The sequence below is a fragment of the Porites lutea genome, chromosome 12 (genome assembly GCF_958299795.1).
Source record: "Porites lutea chromosome 12, jaPorLute2.1, whole genome shotgun sequence".
In the NCBI taxonomy this organism is placed as follows: Eukaryota; Metazoa; Cnidaria; class Anthozoa; order Scleractinia; family Poritidae; genus Porites; species Porites lutea.
The window spans coordinates 974,759-994,225 of record NC_133212.1 but is presented as its reverse complement, the minus strand read 5'-3'; the positions used below and the strand labels follow the sequence as shown (position 1 = coordinate 994,225).

Below are 19,467 nucleotides of genomic sequence, written 5' to 3'. Positions count from 1 at the left end.
GGTGAGAAATGAGTCCGTATTTTTGCGTATTCAAGTACGCGCGAGCATGTGGAACGAGGCTGAAAACAGAGAGCGAGACTGGGGAGAGACGCTAAAAATACGGGTTTTTCTCTCTCGCCTCACACGCCCGCTCGCGCGGTTCGCGCGCGTAACACTCTTACGCCACGCTTTACCGATTTCTTTACTGATTTGTAGGAAAAAGCCGACTGTTTTGTAGTCTAGCTCGGGATGATTCCCGACCTAAGGTCAGACCATGATGAGCCAAACCTATGCCCGTTTTCAGACCTAATCTCTCTAAAATTGTCATACGCACTAATACACTCAAATGAACTAAAGTGACGTTATTTCCTAAATAAGCGAGTTCGTGAACGTGACTCTCGCTGGTGAGGTTGTTTCGCCAAATATAGGTTCGTTGTTTCTGTACACTACCTATGAATTGAAAAATAATTATTTCTTCTTTTATGGGCAACAATGAGCAGAGTTTAGTGCCTTATAGCTTATTTTTTTGGCATGTCTTCTTGTGCTCTTTCCAGTGCTGTGTTTGACATTGCTTTCCGCAGTAAAACACTTTCTTGCAGCCCAAACATCTCTTAAGATCGCCTGTTTTCGAATGGCATAAAGCACATTCTGGCTCCTCGAGAGGAGGTGCCCAGCGCGGAAAGCCAAAATTAGATCCTCGATCTGGCTCTGTGAAAAAGGGGTCCATTCCACCCTGTAACAAGCCAGTCCGGAACTCAAAGGGGTCGTCTGGGGAAACCTCGTGTCCAGCAGGTCTTGCCGCAGTATTATACAAATGACTGGAGCAAAGTTTCCGCATGAGCTCCTCCAAATTTTCTGTGACGCAAGGAGAAAAGATTGCAGTTAGAATCATAATTAAATTAAAATGTTTACTCTTTTTGTTTGAAAAACACAACTGACACTTGAAAGCAACAAATGTTCAAGGCATTTCCTTACTTCGCCTTTTAAAATATGAATGAAATGTTTCGAAAACTCTAATTTCCCTCGAAGGCTACACAGTTATCAAGCACTCAAGGAGCACTGAGTAGTACTGACTCCTTAGACTGTTCACAGTCTCCTATTATCCCGCAAGATAGTCAAGATCGAGCGTTTTGCGTTGGTTTCAAATGTACCAAGGGGGTGAGCCTCGAGGCTCTTAGCGGTGGGCCGGGAAGGGAGGGGGAAAAATATATTTCTCGCCTCCTTCCAAACCGTCCCCTCCCGTTAAGTAGATTTGATACTCGTCCCTAGGCTAGACTCGTACCCTTATGGGAAGGTGCTCGATCACGAAGATCCTACGAAATACTAAGGGACTGTGAACAGCCTTCTGGTTCCTAGCCTTATTTAAACTTACCACCAGACTGAAATACTGTACGTTCTCTGGGAAATAGAGGAGAAACAAATGAATCCTTCCACACATCAGAACCATTATCCTGAGTAACTCTAGCTGCATTTGTGTATAGCAATTTACGAAACAAGCTCTTCTCCTGTGAAAGTGATGTTGAAATATGTTAGAACTGTTCCTTATAGGCAGTGAACCTATCATGACTATCATACGCCAAGCGCGGAAAACACGCGCATGAGCAATTAACATTTGGCGTTGATTCTACAACTACTCTACACTACAGCTGTAGTTTGTAACAGTAAGTGTTGGTCCACAGTAAAATAGGAGATAGAAAGAGAGCTTTTAAGGTGCGAAACTTCCCTTGATTTGGTGCGCAAAATTTGCGTTAGTTTAGGCTCAATAGGTGCTTTCCACACTTTGCAGAAATATCGAAACTTCCCATTCAGCATGCCGGATGGTGTTTGGTTCGTTTAATCCGCACCCCGATCCGACACTTCACAAGTTGTTGGATCCAACAATCTACCCTGCGAACAGAGTCTCCTTCAATCTTTCTAGATATTTTTCCCGACTTATCTAGGAAAGATCGAAGCGACTCTGCTAGCAGGGTACCAACAATCTCGAGGGAAGCTAATTCCCCCATCCCCTTCTTAGGTCAAACCCATTTGTTTGCCGTAGTGAAGAGTCAGGGACTGAACTAAATGTTTCACCAGCAAATAAAGGCATGAACGAGAAACTAAAATATTGTGCGAGGCGTAGCCCAATGCAGTATGAAGAAATTCGAGTAAAAAATTATTTACGAAGTTAGGAGTACAAATCTTATACCACAACCCACCTGTTGGTTAGCGAGAATTCTCTCCACCTTGCTTAACCAAGTCACAGACCAGAAGGAGCTCATAACTCGTGAGCCTGTGCTTTCATCACAAATCTGGTGAGCATACTTTTCACAGTCATAGAAGATAACTTTAGCGACAGGCACGTTCTTCCATTTGTACAATCCCAGTACTTTCAGGATAAATCCTCTTTTCTTTGCTAGGTCGTCTGGTGTTTGGTATGGTTCTTGAATAGTCTCAAGTTCTTCAATACAATAAATCTTGGGAGTCTTTCAGGAAATGGAAAGGAAAAAGGCAATATTTAGAGGATACGACAGAAAAAGAGAAATTTATAGTTTTATAAATAATGACCTAACCTTTGAGGTCTTTCAGTGTTCGCGAGCCTGAACTAGTTTATTTGCAGCAATTGCTGGACGGTAATTCAAACCTATCAAGTTTCTTAATAATACAGTGAGGACTTGGCAACGTTAAAAAAAGAAAAAAACTCGACTCGTTCTCTTTCTTGGTCGTCCTCGTCTCGAAATTATTTATTTGTCAGTAGAATAAGCTAGAATAAGGTGTCTCGCATGGAATAGACACTGATAAAAGGAAGGCAAGAATTTCTCTAGTTGAACCTGTGGCTCTTTCCCATGCCCATTTAAAATCATTGAAATGCTCTCTCTCAGGTCATAAAATGGCGAACCACTCGAGTTTTGGATCTTCAGTTCTTGGTCAAGCCTGGTACGAAACATCATACCGCAGATTCTGAAATAAAAATAGAAAGCTAAATTACTCAAGTAGCAAAAGAGATGAGGTAAAGATACAAGATGATCTTGTATGTCCGCTTGTCTGCATGGTATGCTACGCTGTATTGTATGATAATTGATATTTTTTACTCATTCAAACTATTTCTCAGTTTAAATTTCTGATTGGCTTAAATCTCCTACATTGTAGATAATTGTTTATACCAACTAGTGTTCAACATTGTCAAACTTCATGCTTGGCGTATGTTTTGAAGAACGACGCAGATCTTGAAGGGTGTTATCCGCCTCGGCCGACATACCCCTTAATCTGAATAATTGTTCATATTATACAAAAGCCGAATTGAATAATTCGTAAACTAGAGGTGTGCCATCACTGGCAAATCCAGGGGGAGGCTCTGGAGTTCAGGACACCGGCCTCAAAATGAAACCATTATACCAGAGGATTACGCTGTCTTAGGAATGAATTATTGCAGGCGACAAGAGGAGACCGCAATCCTAATCTCCAGGTTGTTATTACGCATGCGTCGCATGTATGTAGCCAGCATTCGTTTGGACTTCCACTAAGAATGAATTGAATGCACAAAACGAAATTTGATCAAGCGCGTTTCGACCTTTACCCCTCGAAATCTTAACCATCTGTCACGTGAAACTTGCGCAAAGCACAGCGTTGGAGCAAAAGCGTTTGGACCTCCAATCGTTGTCGCCCGCACTCCCTAACCTTTGGTTACTACTAATATAATGGTGCTTTGAAACTGAAAATATTACCCTGAAGGGACAGGATCGCATAAAACCTTTTTACGCTCGTTTTGTACTAAGCAACCTCCCGCGTTTATCCGGCCATAACGCGATGGTTGCACGCTGCATGTTTACCATTTCTTAATAATGGTGCATTGAAACTGAATTCGGTACCTTGAATTAACGAAAAGGATCGCAACAACTTTTGTCTCGTATGAAACTTGCGCAGCACTTCAGGCACTTCGCCTCAAAACTGACCAAACTGTGCAATACTCTGTTCAATAAAGCTTTTTTTTCAGGCATCACCCACTTAAAGTTCGCTGGGATGAAAAAGCAATTTTGAAAGATTATTAGCTGTAAAACGATACCCTCAACCAGGGTAATTTCTTGAGTTAAAAGCTATAGAAAAAAACGATAACAAAGGCTCAGCGTGCGTTTGCAAAAAAATGCTGTTATTGATATTCATACATTGCAATTGAGTCCCTCAAATGGTCATCCCATAATGGTAAGACGTGAAAGGGTATTGGTGCTGGGCCTTGAATCACCAGTTCACCGACAGTTCCCTCTTCTCTCTTGGGAATGTGACAAGTGACTTTTCCTTGCTTTCGTGAAATCTGAAACCTCGTTGAATTCTCATCAACAGCACAAGAAAAGTGCATGATGCATTTTTCTCTACAAGAATAATAGTAAAAATTAATTATTATTATTTGTTCGGGCAAAGAGATGTTGAGCATATGCTACCCTTTGTTAAAATAACTAAGGAGAGGCCTGGGGCGAAACAGTCATGGCTTCTATTTTTACTCTCATCTACATGCCAATCTCAGAGACACAGCGGCAAAGAGAACTGAAATGACGGACGATAAAAACGGCAAAGAGAGGTACTAGAGAAAATTGAGAATATTTTCATTGTGCTTTAAAACCCATATACTCACCTTTCGGCCGCTTCGAAGTATATAGTCACCTTATTTGGACAAATGGCAGGCTCAAAACAAGTCTTCATTGTTTTAGCTTTACATCGAACCGAATCCACAATTTCAAGTTCTGCAAGGTATGAAAACCTGTTTTCCTCGACTTTTAGAACCTACCAACATAGACAGAGAATATTTCACTTTAGTTTGATCTTTTGGTAATAGAATACGGACTAGTCTTGGCAGGAACCCTTAAAGGTGATCTTACACAGGACAACTCGGCAGCACAGCGTTGCAATGTTGGAACAATGTTGTAGCCATTCAAAACATTGTCGCAACAATGTTGCAACATCACCTTAAGGGACTGTGTCACGGCTGTCTAGTTCATTGGGTTAATACGAATATCTCTCCCGAAGCATTTTATCAAACGTTACAAACAACAAGGATGAAACCCTTGAAAAATTGTTCGAGGCTAACAAAGTTTTAAAATGGCAATTGCATTTTGTTGTAATCTTCTTCAGGTTTGTCTATCAGTGCCTTCTTTTCTACTTGTTGTGCTGTTATTGATACCTTCGATTCCTTTAATGTTATTTTTATGTTTTAATTAATTTGGAGCCCGGGGGAGTTCTTTAAGAATTTTTGAGTGGGGATGGGCCGCTGGGATCTTGGAAACCTTAGTCTATACCGGTGCTATTTCAGCTGAATTTTGCTACCCTATACTAGACTAAATTCGCCAATTCCCCCCCCCTCCTAGAGTAGCTTTTAGGCTGAGTTTGCGTAAATTTAAACTTGCCGATTAAATTTTTTTACTGATTTTTGATTGGCAATTCCCGGTTTCCCTAGTCTAGACTAAAATCTCCAACCAATTGATCAGTTTCCTGGAAAATGATACCCTATTCTAGACCCAAACTCTCTGATTTATATACCCTATCCCAGGGTAAGCAACTTGAAAACCATACCCTTCACAGCGGCACATACCTATATAGCCCATATTTGGAAGTACCTCCCCCCGCTTCCCCCCCGGGATTTGGAGGCAGTTGCACTGGCCGTTTTAAGAATTTTGATTGATTTCGTGACACAGCTCCTTTAATAAACTATGATGAGATCTTGAGGTTTTTGTTGTAGCTTAGACTTGTTCGAAATGAGCTACTTCACGTGGATTGGGATTCAGTCTACTTCGTCCCGGCAAATAATTCAAATACGTGGGTGTCAGCCCAGTTCTTTGAAAGGTGGATAACGCTATCCACCAGATAAATAATCTCTTTTCATAACACTGTAACGGCGAAAACCCAGAGAGAGGTTGCAGCCAGCCCCCTGACCCATGTACCCCCCGGAGGAGAGCGAATCTGCTGGCAGCATTAGAACGTAAATCGAATCTTAGCAAGTTCCCCGGCGCCAGGTATATGTCTTTGGTTGCCTAATTTTGGTGTCTACATCAGTAACTTTGGCATTAAACTAGCTGGAATTGGTTCCCAGAAATTACACACGCAGGATCGGTAGATTTTGGCAAATGCCTAGGCTTTTTCTCGTTTGGTATCAAAAATTTACCTTCAGAATTTCACAATCCCCGGACAATTCAACGTCGAATGTCTGCACAGCGAACAGACCAAATTTCTCTACAGGATCGATCTGTTCAACTGCTTTAACTCGATCACCCTCAAGAAAAATTGTGTCACGTTGTATGACTGGAGCAAGAAGGTCGCTAGAGGCAATCCACATCCTGGCTGAATTTGACTTGAGCTCGTCCCAGTCCTTTTTTCGTAGATGGAATGTCACCAGGCGAGCGGCGTCGTCATATCGTACACTGTTGTAAATTACTGACAATGTCTCTTCCACTGGCAGAGGTAGACCAAAAAACCACTATAACAATCAAGAACTGCGTTACAAAGTAGCTATAACAAGGTAATTTTTGTTGCTGATGACAGTACTTTTTAATGCGTGGAAGATACTTAAGCTCAGGAAAACGGCAGACGTTAGAAAAAAATTAAGAAAAGGGGCCAAAGAAACAGCGCAGAACAAATGAAAATAACAAAACAATTATTTAATATGAGAACTAAACTACGCAAATGTTGTTGTAATTCTCGGACTGAGCAACCTTTTTCACTCTACAAAATTTTGAAACGCAAAGTTAAAACATAAATATACTTGTTGAACAGAAAATTTCGAAAGCATTTACTTGAAATTCCCTCTCTTCATAAGTTCTGTCTTCTTTTTTAATGCAAGCCGTCAGAATAGGTGTTCCTTTGTACCCAGGGAAAACTAATATTGAGCTTTCCACTTTTATTTCAACAATAGGCTCTAAAGGAAAGAAAAAAGTATATTGACTATATCAAACTCAGTACCTCGCTAGAAAATAAAGTCAATAATACTTTCTCTTTAGAAACATCCCTTACAATGTAAACAGCTCAGTTGATAACAAAAGAATCTTTCCTGGCGTTAGTAAGTTACCAAACGTGTCTGAACTGTCATTTTGGGAAACGTTTTGTACTGTGCACCTCAGTTAATTTCAATGACGTTGTTATTAATAAAAGAGGAAATGATTATCTTGGCTTCAACTGAATACGTCGCCGTTTACATACGGCCCTGCGCACGGTACTATAGCGTCTCCAGTTTCGTCTATCAACTATCAAGCAACCCTAAGAAAACATTTATAAAAATGGTTTATTTTCTTAATTCATTCTCATTTGGTTTTTAATTCTTTCTTCTATGACAACGTTATTCCAATTAAATGTATGTCCATACAAAAATAGTGACTTTAAACAGCTGTTGTCATTTTAACTCATCTTAGACTTTCTTTTCTTCTTTCAACCAATTTTCTTCTTTCAACCAATTAACGAGGTATGTTCTCATTCGTCTATCTCCAGGCCATGTTCAAGATTCACTGAATTTGTTCAATGCTTACTGATCTTACCTCGTTCCCTTCCAACTGATGCCCTCACCAAATTCCAGGAAAGACCAAACTTTTTCTTGAAATCAAGTGTTAGCTTACTTTCGAGAGCATTGAAAAGGGCGGTTGCTAGAATAAAATAAATTAACAACGTAGTCGAACGTTGGAAAATTTACCGTACAGAGATCCATGCCTGTCAAAATTTAGAATAAACTTGCACCCAGACATGTGGTGAGATAACAGGTTAGTTTAATTCAGGATCGCAGGAAAGAAAATACACCAAAATTTCCTAGCAACGAAAGATGATAATAAGAAGTATTCTGACGCTACTTAAGATTAACTTGAGTTATTTAGAACTTTTTTGTTGAACAATTTATCACGGTTATAAATAGGTATGAAATATATTTACGTTTTATTTGAATTCAAACGTACAGAATTTTTTACTTCTCACGGAGGTTAAGTTGCTAAACACCACACTTTAAATTCCTGGCCCTGGTTGTTCAAACGTTGGATAGCACTATCCATCGGGTAAATCTCTATCCAGCGGATAGCGTAATTGATTTCCGTAATACTTATCCGCTGGATAGTGATTTATCCGGTGGGTAGCGTTATCCAACGTTTGAACAACCGGGGCCTGGTGTCGGATTTTCAGTTGGAGGTCTAGATGGCGCAAAATTCGCCTTTATCGATTTCAAAGTTTTTTGTTTATTGTTGCCATGGTGATATCGATTTTGGTAAAAACTGCATTTTGCCAAACTTCAATTCATAGTCAATCACCGGTGAAAATTGTATAGTGATCGAGCAAGGATAAAGTCGCTTTTCAGGTGATTGAAAAATATCAGTATGGTCTCCGGAAACCTGTATAACATCTTAAAGCTCCCTATCGATCCCTACTATGTTTCAACCAATAGCGTATCTCCACCACTAAATGAAAACCGTACAGAACTCACAGATACTTGCTTCACTCTCATGGAACACGTCAGCTTTTATTTACTGTGACCAATTTACATTCTATAAACTTTTAAAATAAATGAAACCAAATTTTTGCACTCCACTTCCTGACCAACGTACAGCACCATGACATCACATCACATTGCATTTCTCCAGGAAGTAATTCTTACCTCCACCTCTGAAAAGAGGATGTATCTGATGAATAATTCTGAGGAAAGTCAACGGCGAGGACACAGTTGCCCCATATGTACTATCTGTCTCATTCGATATGTTGAAGCATCGCTCAACAAGGCGCAGCAAGGCATCAATAATGTCGCCATTTTCCCCTGCGATTGCAAATAAAACCACAATTAAACTTATGTCTTAAAATGGATTACTTTTCGGCATGGCAGGGTGCAAAATGGTGACCACAATGTACAGCCATCGAATCCGGCCCCTATAGGATGGGCGGCCCACTAGGGCCGGGAACCAGGAAATTTGCCCTGGTTACCATAAGAATGATCCTCGACTACTTCCAAAGGAAACAAAGGGAAAAGATTAAGCAAAAGGACTTTCTAAACATTTCAGTTTCCCGTCTACTGATTGTATCTAACGGACAAAACTTCAAAGCCCCGTGGAGAAACTGTCAACAGCTGGCGGCAGATAGTATAGGTAAGTCGATGGATATTGCGCTAAACTGTTGGTAGTTAAGACAAAGTTTAACCATAATTGTTGAAAGAAAAGCTGAGGCAATGAAACTTTTACGCGCAGGAAATATTGGGTCGTCAATGTTGATGTGTTTCCAACACGTGACACTTTAACATGATATGCTGTTAAGTAAAGTGAGAACTCTTAACAGTTGTTACAAAGTTTCGTTTTGAACGGATATTATTTTCCTTTGACAACGTAGTGGGTGGATAGAAAAAAATATTAATTTTCAGGAGTCGCACCAATAGAACTTCCATAAAGATATCTTATAACTTAGTGTGAGTTAAGTTGAGACGTCTGGCTCAGTTAGGATCGTCTGAATGAGTTTGGATCGTACAACACGTTCCATCCGCCAACTTCAGACGGATAGAACGTCTGGAGATCGTCTCCGGAACAAACATCGATCTTCACATACGACGAAATGAACTAATAAATAAAAAAATTGTATGATAATGTATATTTAGTCTCGTTCGGGAGAAAATTTGTTAAAATTACTTTTTGGTCGGTGCATGATTCAGTTGATTGGTTCGACGCGGCCTCAGTTCGACGTCTGACCCAACAGACAATCTTAACTTAATTTAGGTCGAACCATCTTGGAGTTTGGTTCGTCTCATGAAAAGTTCGACGTTTGCCATTGAGGCCTTATGGCTCAGTTAAAACGCAACCTGTTCCACAGTTATATTAAACTAGAGGTAATCACTGATTACGGATCCGCGTTCGTCACTTACAGAAACGAAATCGAGTCGAAAGGAATCCAGTTCCCGAGATGCCCCTGATAATATTAATAGGGGCGGCTAATTTGCAGTCGCCCGTCCTGTGATTGCTCGAAAATTTCTGCCTTGGTGCCACAGGAACACCAGATTAGGATGCGTTCTGACGAAAGCGATCAACAACCAGTCTTCCAACCCCCCATTTCAGGTCTTCGATGTAACCTAACCTGTCGATAGCGAAGTCCTCTTGGGCTCCGCTTTTACCCAACAGAGAATCTCTTCAGAGGTCATCATGCTGTCAGGTAGTTTACTACAACAAGAAGAAAAACACAGTGGAAAAAAAAATCCGGGGTTTGAATTTTAACACCGGGGGTGCTTAACATTTACACAAACAACCCGGGTAACCTCTCTTCCGCACGCAAAGCGAAGATCTTTATATAAAAGGATGTTAACGTAAATTCCGTCTAACATACCTGCTACCAAGCTCTAGATCAACAGCCAGCTTCAAACCAAGGACAGTTGGAAGAAGTTGCACTGGAACACCGATAGATTTGTCATAAAACTCGTCAATACTTTGACAGCTACTCCACAACATGCTTGAGGTATACAAGAGCGACTTGTTTGGCCTAGGTATACAATAAACACTCTAAACAGTCTGTAACTAGTCCCATCATCATTTTTTAGCGTATACATACATATAAAATCCCCTGAAGAGTGAGCGATCACGAAACAGGCTTGTCGGGATGAAAGTGTAGTTTTTTTCCTATTTTCAATATTTATATATATATACATCTATGTATTTTGCCAAGGCTAATAGCGAAGCTCTCGTTCATAAACTTGTAATTTACTCAAACTAAAAATAAAATCGTGTGGAATGCTCAACGGCGACGGCAACGAGAACGGCAAAAAAATTAAGCGGTCCAATAAGCCCCCCCCCCCCGCCAAAAAAAAAACAAGTTTCCACTTTTTGTACATTTCTTTGCCGTTGTTGTTGCAACGCGAAACTTCTAAGTAACACGTTCTATGGAGAAAATCTGTCGTTGTGCTTACAAAAATTTTTTTGCTCGTGTTCCTGTTCGCTTTATACATTTCACTACCGCTCATTTTCACCTTGAAGGCCGCTAGCATCTCTCACCTTCACACCACCGATATAAAATTTTCATGTTGTTCTTCCAACGAAATTCGTCTCCTTTTTGTTTTTTATCTCTTGCTCTAGCTCTTTGTCGCTCTTTTTCTCGTTGAGCTTCTCTAGCCTTACGCCTACTTTCTCGTTTTCTTTGTCTTTCGCTTTCTCTATATTACAAATTTGTGGACATGACAATTAATTTAATCTTAATACTTTAGGCAACACTGATATAGAAATAATTTCCGCTTTCCATGTTATCTTTGTTGACTCTTTAATTGTCTCTGCGTCATAAGACGCGGTTGACCATGCAGTTTTCCGGCAAAAAATCTCGAGTTGCATTTGGGTTGGCATACCTGTTGATTGAGTTATTTTCATTGGTATGCCTGTGGTGCGGACAAACGGGCGGTCGGTCGGACGTACGGTCACGTGACTACAAGTCACTACCAAAATCTCGGATGTACAGATAACCAAATTTTCCTACCCACGGTGCGCCGCTGCGCGCGCGAGAGAGCTCCGCTATAATCACTTTTAGATGCCACTTACTCGAAATAACATATCTGCGAATGTGATTCACAGTTTACTGCAGCCAGCCATCTCTGTTAGGCCCTAGTTGGTTTGATGTCCCCTTAGTGAGAACAGTAGAAAATTCGTTTCTTGCCATCCAACGAACAATGGAAAGTTTGTCCCTTAAATGTCGTGGTAAAATAAAAATAGTTATAATGCAAAAAGAGTAAGTGGTGAAAGGTAAATAATACTGGATATGTAAACGTACTTTTTTAGTCTTGGTGCACAACAAACGAGGACATTTAGCAGGCCAATATGGTCACCAACGTTACTGGTATCAATAACATCGAATGTCTGGTCTGGAGGTAAAACACTTGTACACAAAGATAGAGCATCACCAGTCCATAAGATTACCTTTAAATGAATATGAGACCACAAATCAATCCCTGAACGGGAAAAAAAGAGTCAAATGAATAGTTTAATAAAAATTGTGAGGTAATTTCTCTTAGAAAATAGTTAGATAAAAAGTTAGATGCATCAGTTACACATACGAAAACGTTTGAATTTGAAACTTAAGTTAACTTTCCTTCCAGAATGTTTACTGTTTGAGGACATAAGACTAAAATCACGTTCTAATTGCATTTATATTCATCACTGTTGATTTGTTTATTTTTGTTTGCCCTGTAAACTTATTATCTCAAGTAAACTGCATGAGACAAACAAAAAAACCGACCAATAAAAAATGAAAAAGAAGCAGGAGAGTAGCTTGCCTTAATAGACGTTGATTGGGCGTTCTTGTACTGTTGGTAGCGTTTTACTAAAATCTTTAGGCTTTCTTTGCAAGTAGTTGTTAGCGTTTTACATCGAAGTAGCTCTTGCCTACAAAAGAACAATGAAGTAAATACGAGAGCAAAAGTACTAAGACAGCAGGGGCCCGTTTCTCGAAAGTCCCGGTAACTTTACCGGCCCGAAATCAGATATTCAAATCGAAATATAAAGAATAAGAGCGCGGGCCCTGGCTAGCAAACTACTCCATTTTGTTTCATTAACTGACAGTTTTATCGTGTTAGATGCAAAACTATTGAAACAGAGACAGCTTACCGGGCCCGTTAATTATCGGGACTTTCGAGAAACGGTAAAGGCATATTTATCACCAGAAATACGTATCGCGCAAATTTTATCATCATCATCATGATCGTGTGTTTATATGATAATAAAAATAAGAACAAATAAATAATATTTATGTAAATAAGCGATTGGCATTCGACCCTCCATGCTGACATTAATAAAATCAAAATAGAAAAAAATAATAGTTAAAAATATTTGTTGATAAAAAAGAAATATTACGTCACATTGTTTACGCAATGGATGTTTGCTGGGCTGTGTCCACAAAATACTGGCACCTGATAATAAACGCGGATAGCGATGACTTTTTCCCTCTCGTGGCATCTTTTACTCGGGCAACTTCGGCGATACTAGTTACTACGTTTTAGAATTTTCGCAGATGGTCAGCCTTCTTGCAAGAGGCGACGTTCCGGGATCTTGCGTGTTCTATTCTCACTATTTTCTCTCTGACCTTGAATAGTAATAAAAAGCTGAAGCCGTATATTCTAAAAGCAATCTTGATCAGTAAAGATAGATCTCTTTGTACCTATGAAAAGGTAATTTATCAGAAGGAGCTGGTCTCTGCATGAAAAAACACGACTCGACAAACCAAAGATAAGGAATTTTTTATCAACATTTAACGTTCTATCTTGAGAATCGTGATCGAGTGCAAGGAATACTGACGAGGCTCTCTACTCACTTTTCAAACGGGAGATAGCCATCAAAAGGACATGCAGCATAATGCTGCTTCCACTTGTGAACAAATGGGCGAATCAAAGTCGGATTCACTTTATCTGATTCATCACCTGTGGAACCCTCTATGAACCAACGCTCAACTTCCGTGTAAAACGGACTTGAAAATATCTTTTCCGGCAGAAACACATCTTCACCTCCTGTTTCTTTTCCTACCCCCATCAACATTTCCGATACAACCCCAAAGCAGTGATAGTCCATTTTAAAGCCTTTCGCTTGCATCTCATCTTCCATAAACTTGTTTCTTTCTTCTTTGACGCTTTTTACGTTAGGGTCAAGCGTCATCCAGTCCTTCCAAATGTCACGGCATTCTTTAAGGACAGCGCTATCTTGAAACTTTAAAACAGTCATCTCGCTGCTATCAAAACTCTTCTCGATCAGTCCTGAAATAACTTGTCGTAGTCTCAGAAAGTGTGCCGCAGACAGCGTCATGTTGTACCAGATATTCCATAAAAAATCAATATCTCCTGATACACTCGTATTAATCGAACCTGCTACTTCGAGCAAGATCGCATTTCGAGCAACCACCGACGGATCGTAGTCATTTAAATGAAAACTTAAACTCTTGGGACAATCCTGAGTTTTTTTCAAAGAAATTTCAGACACGGTGAACAAAATATTTCTCACATCCCCGGAAGCTAAAAGCAGCAAGTCTAAGTGTTGTTTCTTCGAAGTTCCTAAGAGTTCCGAAATGTCCCTTGCTCTGGTGTTTCCAATAGAGTAGGAGTATAAACCATTAGGGTAAAGAATTGTCCCCGCAGGATTATCAAATCCCAGAATTGGAACTCCTTGGCTGTCATATTTGGTCATGATTCAAAAGTTGTGAGATATTCTCTGGGGACGGGAAATAATGCATTCATCTTTTTCGTTCTGCGAAACAAAAGTCAGTTCCAAGAACACCGTCCGCGAGAAGTCTGGACCCAAAGCGGAAATTCCTTTGTGGCATTTTGCAATGCTTCAGTGCGTCCTAAGTATGTTTTTAAAAAAATTTCATTTGAAAAGAGAAAATAAATATCTACATTAGTTACTACACTGTTGCTTGAAGGATGTTGTGTAAAATTATGTTAACTTAGCTAAAAGTAAAACAATGGGAAATAAAATGCAAGGGCTAACACTTTTGCGAATGTCATTTTGTAGACCGAGTAAATGGTTCTAGTGCGAAGCGAATCAAGTATTAAATTTCCTTACTTCGGGGAGAAATGAAACAAAGTATACTTTCTGAGGTCTCAAAGATCTACTGACTCTTACAGTTAACACAGCCCCCAGAAAACTAAGGATTGTTGGAAGAATTAATAGATTTACAAGAGAAATTGAAAGCCATTAAAACTCACAATTCGTGTTTACGTTTTATGTTTTTTTCCTTGATAAAAACACTCTTTTTAGTGTAGCAGATTCCAAACCTCAGAACAAAAATTAAGATAACGAAACGAATATTTCGTCCTTATCACTCGGACTTCATCAGGGTTTGGAATTGACAGGTTGCATAACAGAAAAGTTACAAATCCCCTGGAGAGGATTGTAAATTTCGGGCAAAAAAACATTCTTGCTCGTTTATTAAAACGTATGCCATTGAAACAATCCCTTAATGAAGCTAAACTAAATAATCAGTAGATTTGACATTGATAAAACAGATCAATGAAATTATTTACGACAGCGGTTTCTGCCTCATATTTATATAAAAGACCAAGTAACTCCCAGTTAGAAAACCCGTTGACCGTCATCCCTTGATCACCTTCCTTTTCAGGATCTGGATTTCATCAGCTTCTCTTCGATTTCGCCTCATTAAACATTCATAAAAAATGCTGTAGCGGGAGAAATTCATGATGCTAACGGGTGGCATGTCAAATTAATATGCAAAATAAACGTTAAACGGCGAATCCGCTTAAATATTTGATAGTGTAAAGCAGCACTGACTAAACTCATGGGTTCTAGCATTTGCTCGAAATTTCGAAAGTGGAGAAAAAATCTTGGGTCAAAAAAAGGAAAAGATGAGAGAGAAAATATTATTTTGAACGTTGACGAAGGAACTACTAAAGATGAAAAACCCGCAACCAACAAACTGAGGGAGATACTTCGACAAGAAGACGATGAATTAAAAGTCGTCCCGTACACGACAGCAGAGTTAGAGGAGTTGGTAGTTGATCTCGAAAAACAGCTTCAAGAACTTTGGTGCAACAAACCCGAAAGAGAAAAACTTTTTTTAGACTTAGGACATGCGTACTACAAATTATGCAAGTTTGAAACAGCAAAATATTACTACGAGCAGTATTTTAATCTTGTGAAACGCAAAGGCTCTTTAATTCATTTACAAAGAGCTCACTGTAATCTGGGATGCGTTTACAGAAGACTTGGGAATTTTGACAAAGCGGCGGAGTTTTTAGAGAGTGGTTTAGCTATCGCTGAGGAGCTTCAAGACTTAAGAGCCCAAGGAAGGCTTTATAATAACCTTGGAAATGTCTGCGAGATGCAGAAGGATTTTGAAAGCGCCATATACTATCACTCAAAAAGACGGAAGATGGCTGAGGTATTGAAAGATGGGGACAGAGAAGCGAAAGCCAGTGCAAGTATTGCTAACGCGTATCACTGTATGGGGAATTTAAGGAAAAGCATTGCATACTATGAAAGAGTTATTCTTTGGTTAAGAAGGAAGCTAGGTAAGGAAAAAAAAAGTCTAACTGAGTAGCAGATTGCCATGACGACCCGAAATAAGCAGAAGTGCTTATTTAACATGTTAAACAAGGAATTTGAACCGAGAAGCAACCTTCAGTTTTTTAAAAGTTTCTGAACCCTGTTGGGGACCCGCAAGTAGTTGCGAGTGGTTTCTCGCTGGTGAAACGATAGCATTTTATTTGTGTTTTTAAAATTACGTTCTGTTAAGGAGTGTATTAGTGCGAATTGAGCCGACAGAAAACCCTCCCAACATTTTTACAATTTATTGCTTTGAAAATTGACAGAATTTTAAGAATTTATCAAACCTAAAGTGTCAAGTTTGTAAACTGCTTTAGCGTGAACGAACACATAACAACTAAGTTCAACATCGAGCTCATATTTTTGAACGTTTTCACTTCACATTGAGCTTCACTAAGACCTCCATATCGTATTTACAAAACGCACAGTTTGCCAAAAGAAAGAACAAAGAAAGGAGGGCTTGCGCTTCCTAGCATATCTTCTCGTGCGCTTGACCTAATTTCAAAGACTAATCTTCGGGTTACGATTAGTTCAATCCATCAGTCTGTTTTTCTCACGACGAAATGTACTTGGCCAAACTATGCAGCATCATGTAATAAAAACCTAAGTTTGAATTGTCTGTTCTGCACTATTGATCATGAAAATCGCTATTAACGACGAAAATGGATATTTTTCACTCAAAATAAATATTTAATTTATTTGCAGCTTATCAAGAAAAGCAGAAAAGCAGATTGAGCTTGTTATCGCAGATATCCACGGAAGATGAAGAGTGGGTATAGAACCTGTTGCCAGAACATCCAACACCTATCGTACGCAGCTCAACACCATCAACTGAAACTAAGCATTTTAATCTTGACTTCTGATTACAATATCAGAGTACCTGGTTGCATAATACACAGAGCTTGTCTTCTAAAAGGTGCATCGAGTCAAAGAAGAGCGTGTTTGCGTTAAGATTCATTAGTTCATTATCGTTACATTACATTTTTTCATGACTACACTGTATGTGTAACTAAGGTTGCTTATTGCGGACAGTCATATTTTACCAGAAAAAGATGGAACGTAATAAAGAAACTTATTCTTAAAAAAGAAAAAGTTATTCCATTTCTTTGCAGCCCTTTCATCTAAAAAAATGAGTCTCGCTCTTGCTGCTATTAATCAGGGACTTGAAGCAGCTATGAACAACTACCACACTGGTATCGTCATGAAAACGTCCCTTGACCTCCGACGTCTTGAGTAATCATCAGCAAAATAAGAGGAAGATAGGAAAACTAGAGAAAAACCTACAGATTTCTTTGTAAACCTGATCTTTTTAGAGAGTGCCGGCCAGTTTAATGTGCTAAAAGCATCCAAACATAAGTGTAAGCTGTAAATATGTACAAAAATATTTTTAAATGTGTTCGACATCTCCTCCAAGTGAGCGAGTGGATCACTCAGTTAAATCAAAGTTCACAAGCTTTATTATTCCACTTGAGCAGAGTTTGTAGACTTCAATTTGTGGAATGCCCTTTTCAAGTTGTCGATATTCATCAACAACTACTAACACACTTTGCCACTGTGATAGAAACCTGGTGTTCCTCGCTCTTTGATCTTCTTGTTTTTCTTGGAAGTTCCATTCCTGCGTCAACCTATGAAAACGTTCTTCTACTTGCCAGTCAAGTGTAACGCCAAGGGCAGGGGAGGTCAGTAACCAGGCCACAGGGGGGTGCTCCTTTAAAACATGGCCAGTGCTGGCTGTTGTTGTCAATGAGGTTTGAGAAATTTGATAATATTGGTCCAGGAATGCACTGAGATGCACAAATGTGTTAACCCTTGATGGTAAGGGGTCTTTGGTGCTGGTATTCTAAACAAGAAACACAAACCACTCAATCTAGCTAACTAAATAGATATAACTAACCTCCTTGCAGGGATGGGGAGGGTTGATCAAGACCAATATTTATTATTGGAAGTTCAGTTATACACGAAAATAACTTTAGAGTTTTCTTCTGGAATGCCCCCAGAACATCAAAATTTACGACCATAGATTCTATTAAAGTGAATTTGTTATTTGAAAATTGAGTTCATTTTTTGTTCGATCTGACCAACAAGAAGGGTAGTTTTTGTCTAAAATTCACCGTTCATTTTACTGCAGGAATGCATATCTGAATTTGATTCCAGTGGCAGCTATGACTGATGGATTCAATTTTCAAATAATTTACTGTAACTGGAATCTACCTAGTCCCAAACATAAGAAACGTCATACCTCGCATCCACCATGGTTATCCTCATGTCTGCACCCGTGTTGTTCTAATGTTTCTACAATCCCTGTGATGTAGTCATACAGACCAACTACTTCACTTTCAACCACTGAAATATGAGAACTGTCAGTTTCCTGAGAACCATACAAAATAGCAACCTTGCCATAAATATCCACATCCTCATTTGGAACATTTCTTGAGAGTCTTGTTTCAGTGTGTAAAATTGAATTTAGAGCTTCCAGTTTGAGATTCATTGTCACAGATGGTGAAACAGCTCTTCCATGGCATTTTCCTTGCTTTTTCAAAGGTAATGGCTCGATCATTTCTGTCTTGTCACAAAGCAATGATTCATTTAAATTTTTTCCATTTTTTCTGACTGAATTGCCAGAAAGATGCTTGCCATTTGAGAAATCACTACTTATACTATTACCCCTGCTGTGCCAGTAAGCTGATACTAGTTCTTCACTGTGTATGTTTTTCTCTACCTCACACAAACCATCATCTAGAATGAAATTATTATCGACCCTGGTCCTGTTTTCAACTTCATTTAATAAATCTGAACTCAACTTGGTTTCCTTTGAAAGACTGGCTTGCTCAATGACACAGTGAAAAATATTCTGAGACGAATCACTGCTATTGACAATATCATCATCATCATCATCATCATCATCATCATCATCATCATCATCATCATCAACATCATCATCATCAACATCATCATCATCATCATCAACGTCAACGTCAACGTCAACGTCAACATCATCATCATCATCATCATCATTGACACCACCACCACCACCACCATCCTTATTGTCATCATCATCATCACTTTGACATGCGTTATTGTTTATGAAGTCATATTCTCTTTGAGAATTCCAACCACATGCACGCAAAGGGTCAGTCTCCTGTTTTCCCGACTGACTTTCCACTACTGTGCATTGTCTAACGAAGTCCCACATTATGTTGCCAAGTGGATGACAAATTGGAATAGTACATTTGTTAGTTACACCGTTGTCTGTTACAGCTGAGGCAGGTTTTAACAGCCTTTTTGTTGCATCCTTATCTTCAGTTCTCACATCGTCCCCATATCCTCGACTATTACGGCAAAAATCAAGGAATGTAGATGAAAACTGTCTTGCATTTAAGGGGAACATGATCTCTCCGAAAATCCGTCTGTCTGGTCGTCTTTCTGCCATCTTGATATTGAGCCCGCAAAAGAATAGCGGCTTCAAAAACTGAGCATGAGCAAAAGGGATACCTCACCC

The 19,467-nt window shown here is 39.4% G+C and overlaps 3 protein-coding genes across 3 annotated transcripts; 1 reads left to right on the top strand and 2 right to left on the bottom strand.

The window, feature by feature from the left end:
• Positions 1-84: 84 nt before the first annotated feature.
• Positions 85-14,112, bottom strand: LOC140954113 (uncharacterized). Its single transcript, XM_073403519.1, has 15 exons — positions 13,228-14,112; positions 12,194-12,302; positions 11,692-11,837; positions 10,267-10,419; positions 10,021-10,103; positions 8,567-8,722; positions 7,470-7,574; positions 6,735-6,856; positions 6,107-6,418; positions 4,583-4,731; positions 4,119-4,322; positions 2,787-2,916; positions 2,175-2,441; positions 1,352-1,484; positions 85-834 (listed from the first exon to the last, which is right to left on the bottom strand). The coding sequence occupies exons 1-15, from the start codon at positions 14,088-14,090 to the stop codon at positions 491-493; spliced, it is 3,276 nt and encodes a 1,091-aa protein (XP_073259620.1). The 5' UTR covers positions 14,091-14,112; the 3' UTR covers positions 85-490.
• Positions 14,113-15,198: 1,086 nt separating this feature from the next.
• On the top strand, positions 15,199-16,947 carry LOC140921245 (uncharacterized). Its single transcript, XM_073371228.1, has 2 exons — positions 15,199-15,934; positions 16,674-16,947. Exons 1-2 carry the CDS (start codon positions 15,202-15,204, stop codon positions 16,745-16,747), a joined length of 807 nt encoding a protein of 268 aa, XP_073227329.1. The 5' UTR covers positions 15,199-15,201; the 3' UTR covers positions 16,748-16,947.
• Positions 16,948-17,008: 61 nt separating this feature from the next.
• Positions 17,009-19,356, bottom strand: LOC140921844 (uncharacterized). Its single transcript, XM_073371843.1, has 3 exons — positions 19,006-19,356; positions 18,208-18,894; positions 17,009-17,808 (listed from the first exon to the last, which is right to left on the bottom strand). The coding sequence occupies exons 1-3, from the start codon at positions 19,354-19,356 to the stop codon at positions 17,395-17,397; spliced, it is 1,452 nt and encodes a 483-aa protein (XP_073227944.1). The 3' UTR covers positions 17,009-17,394.
• Positions 19,357-19,467: the final 111 nt, after the last annotated feature.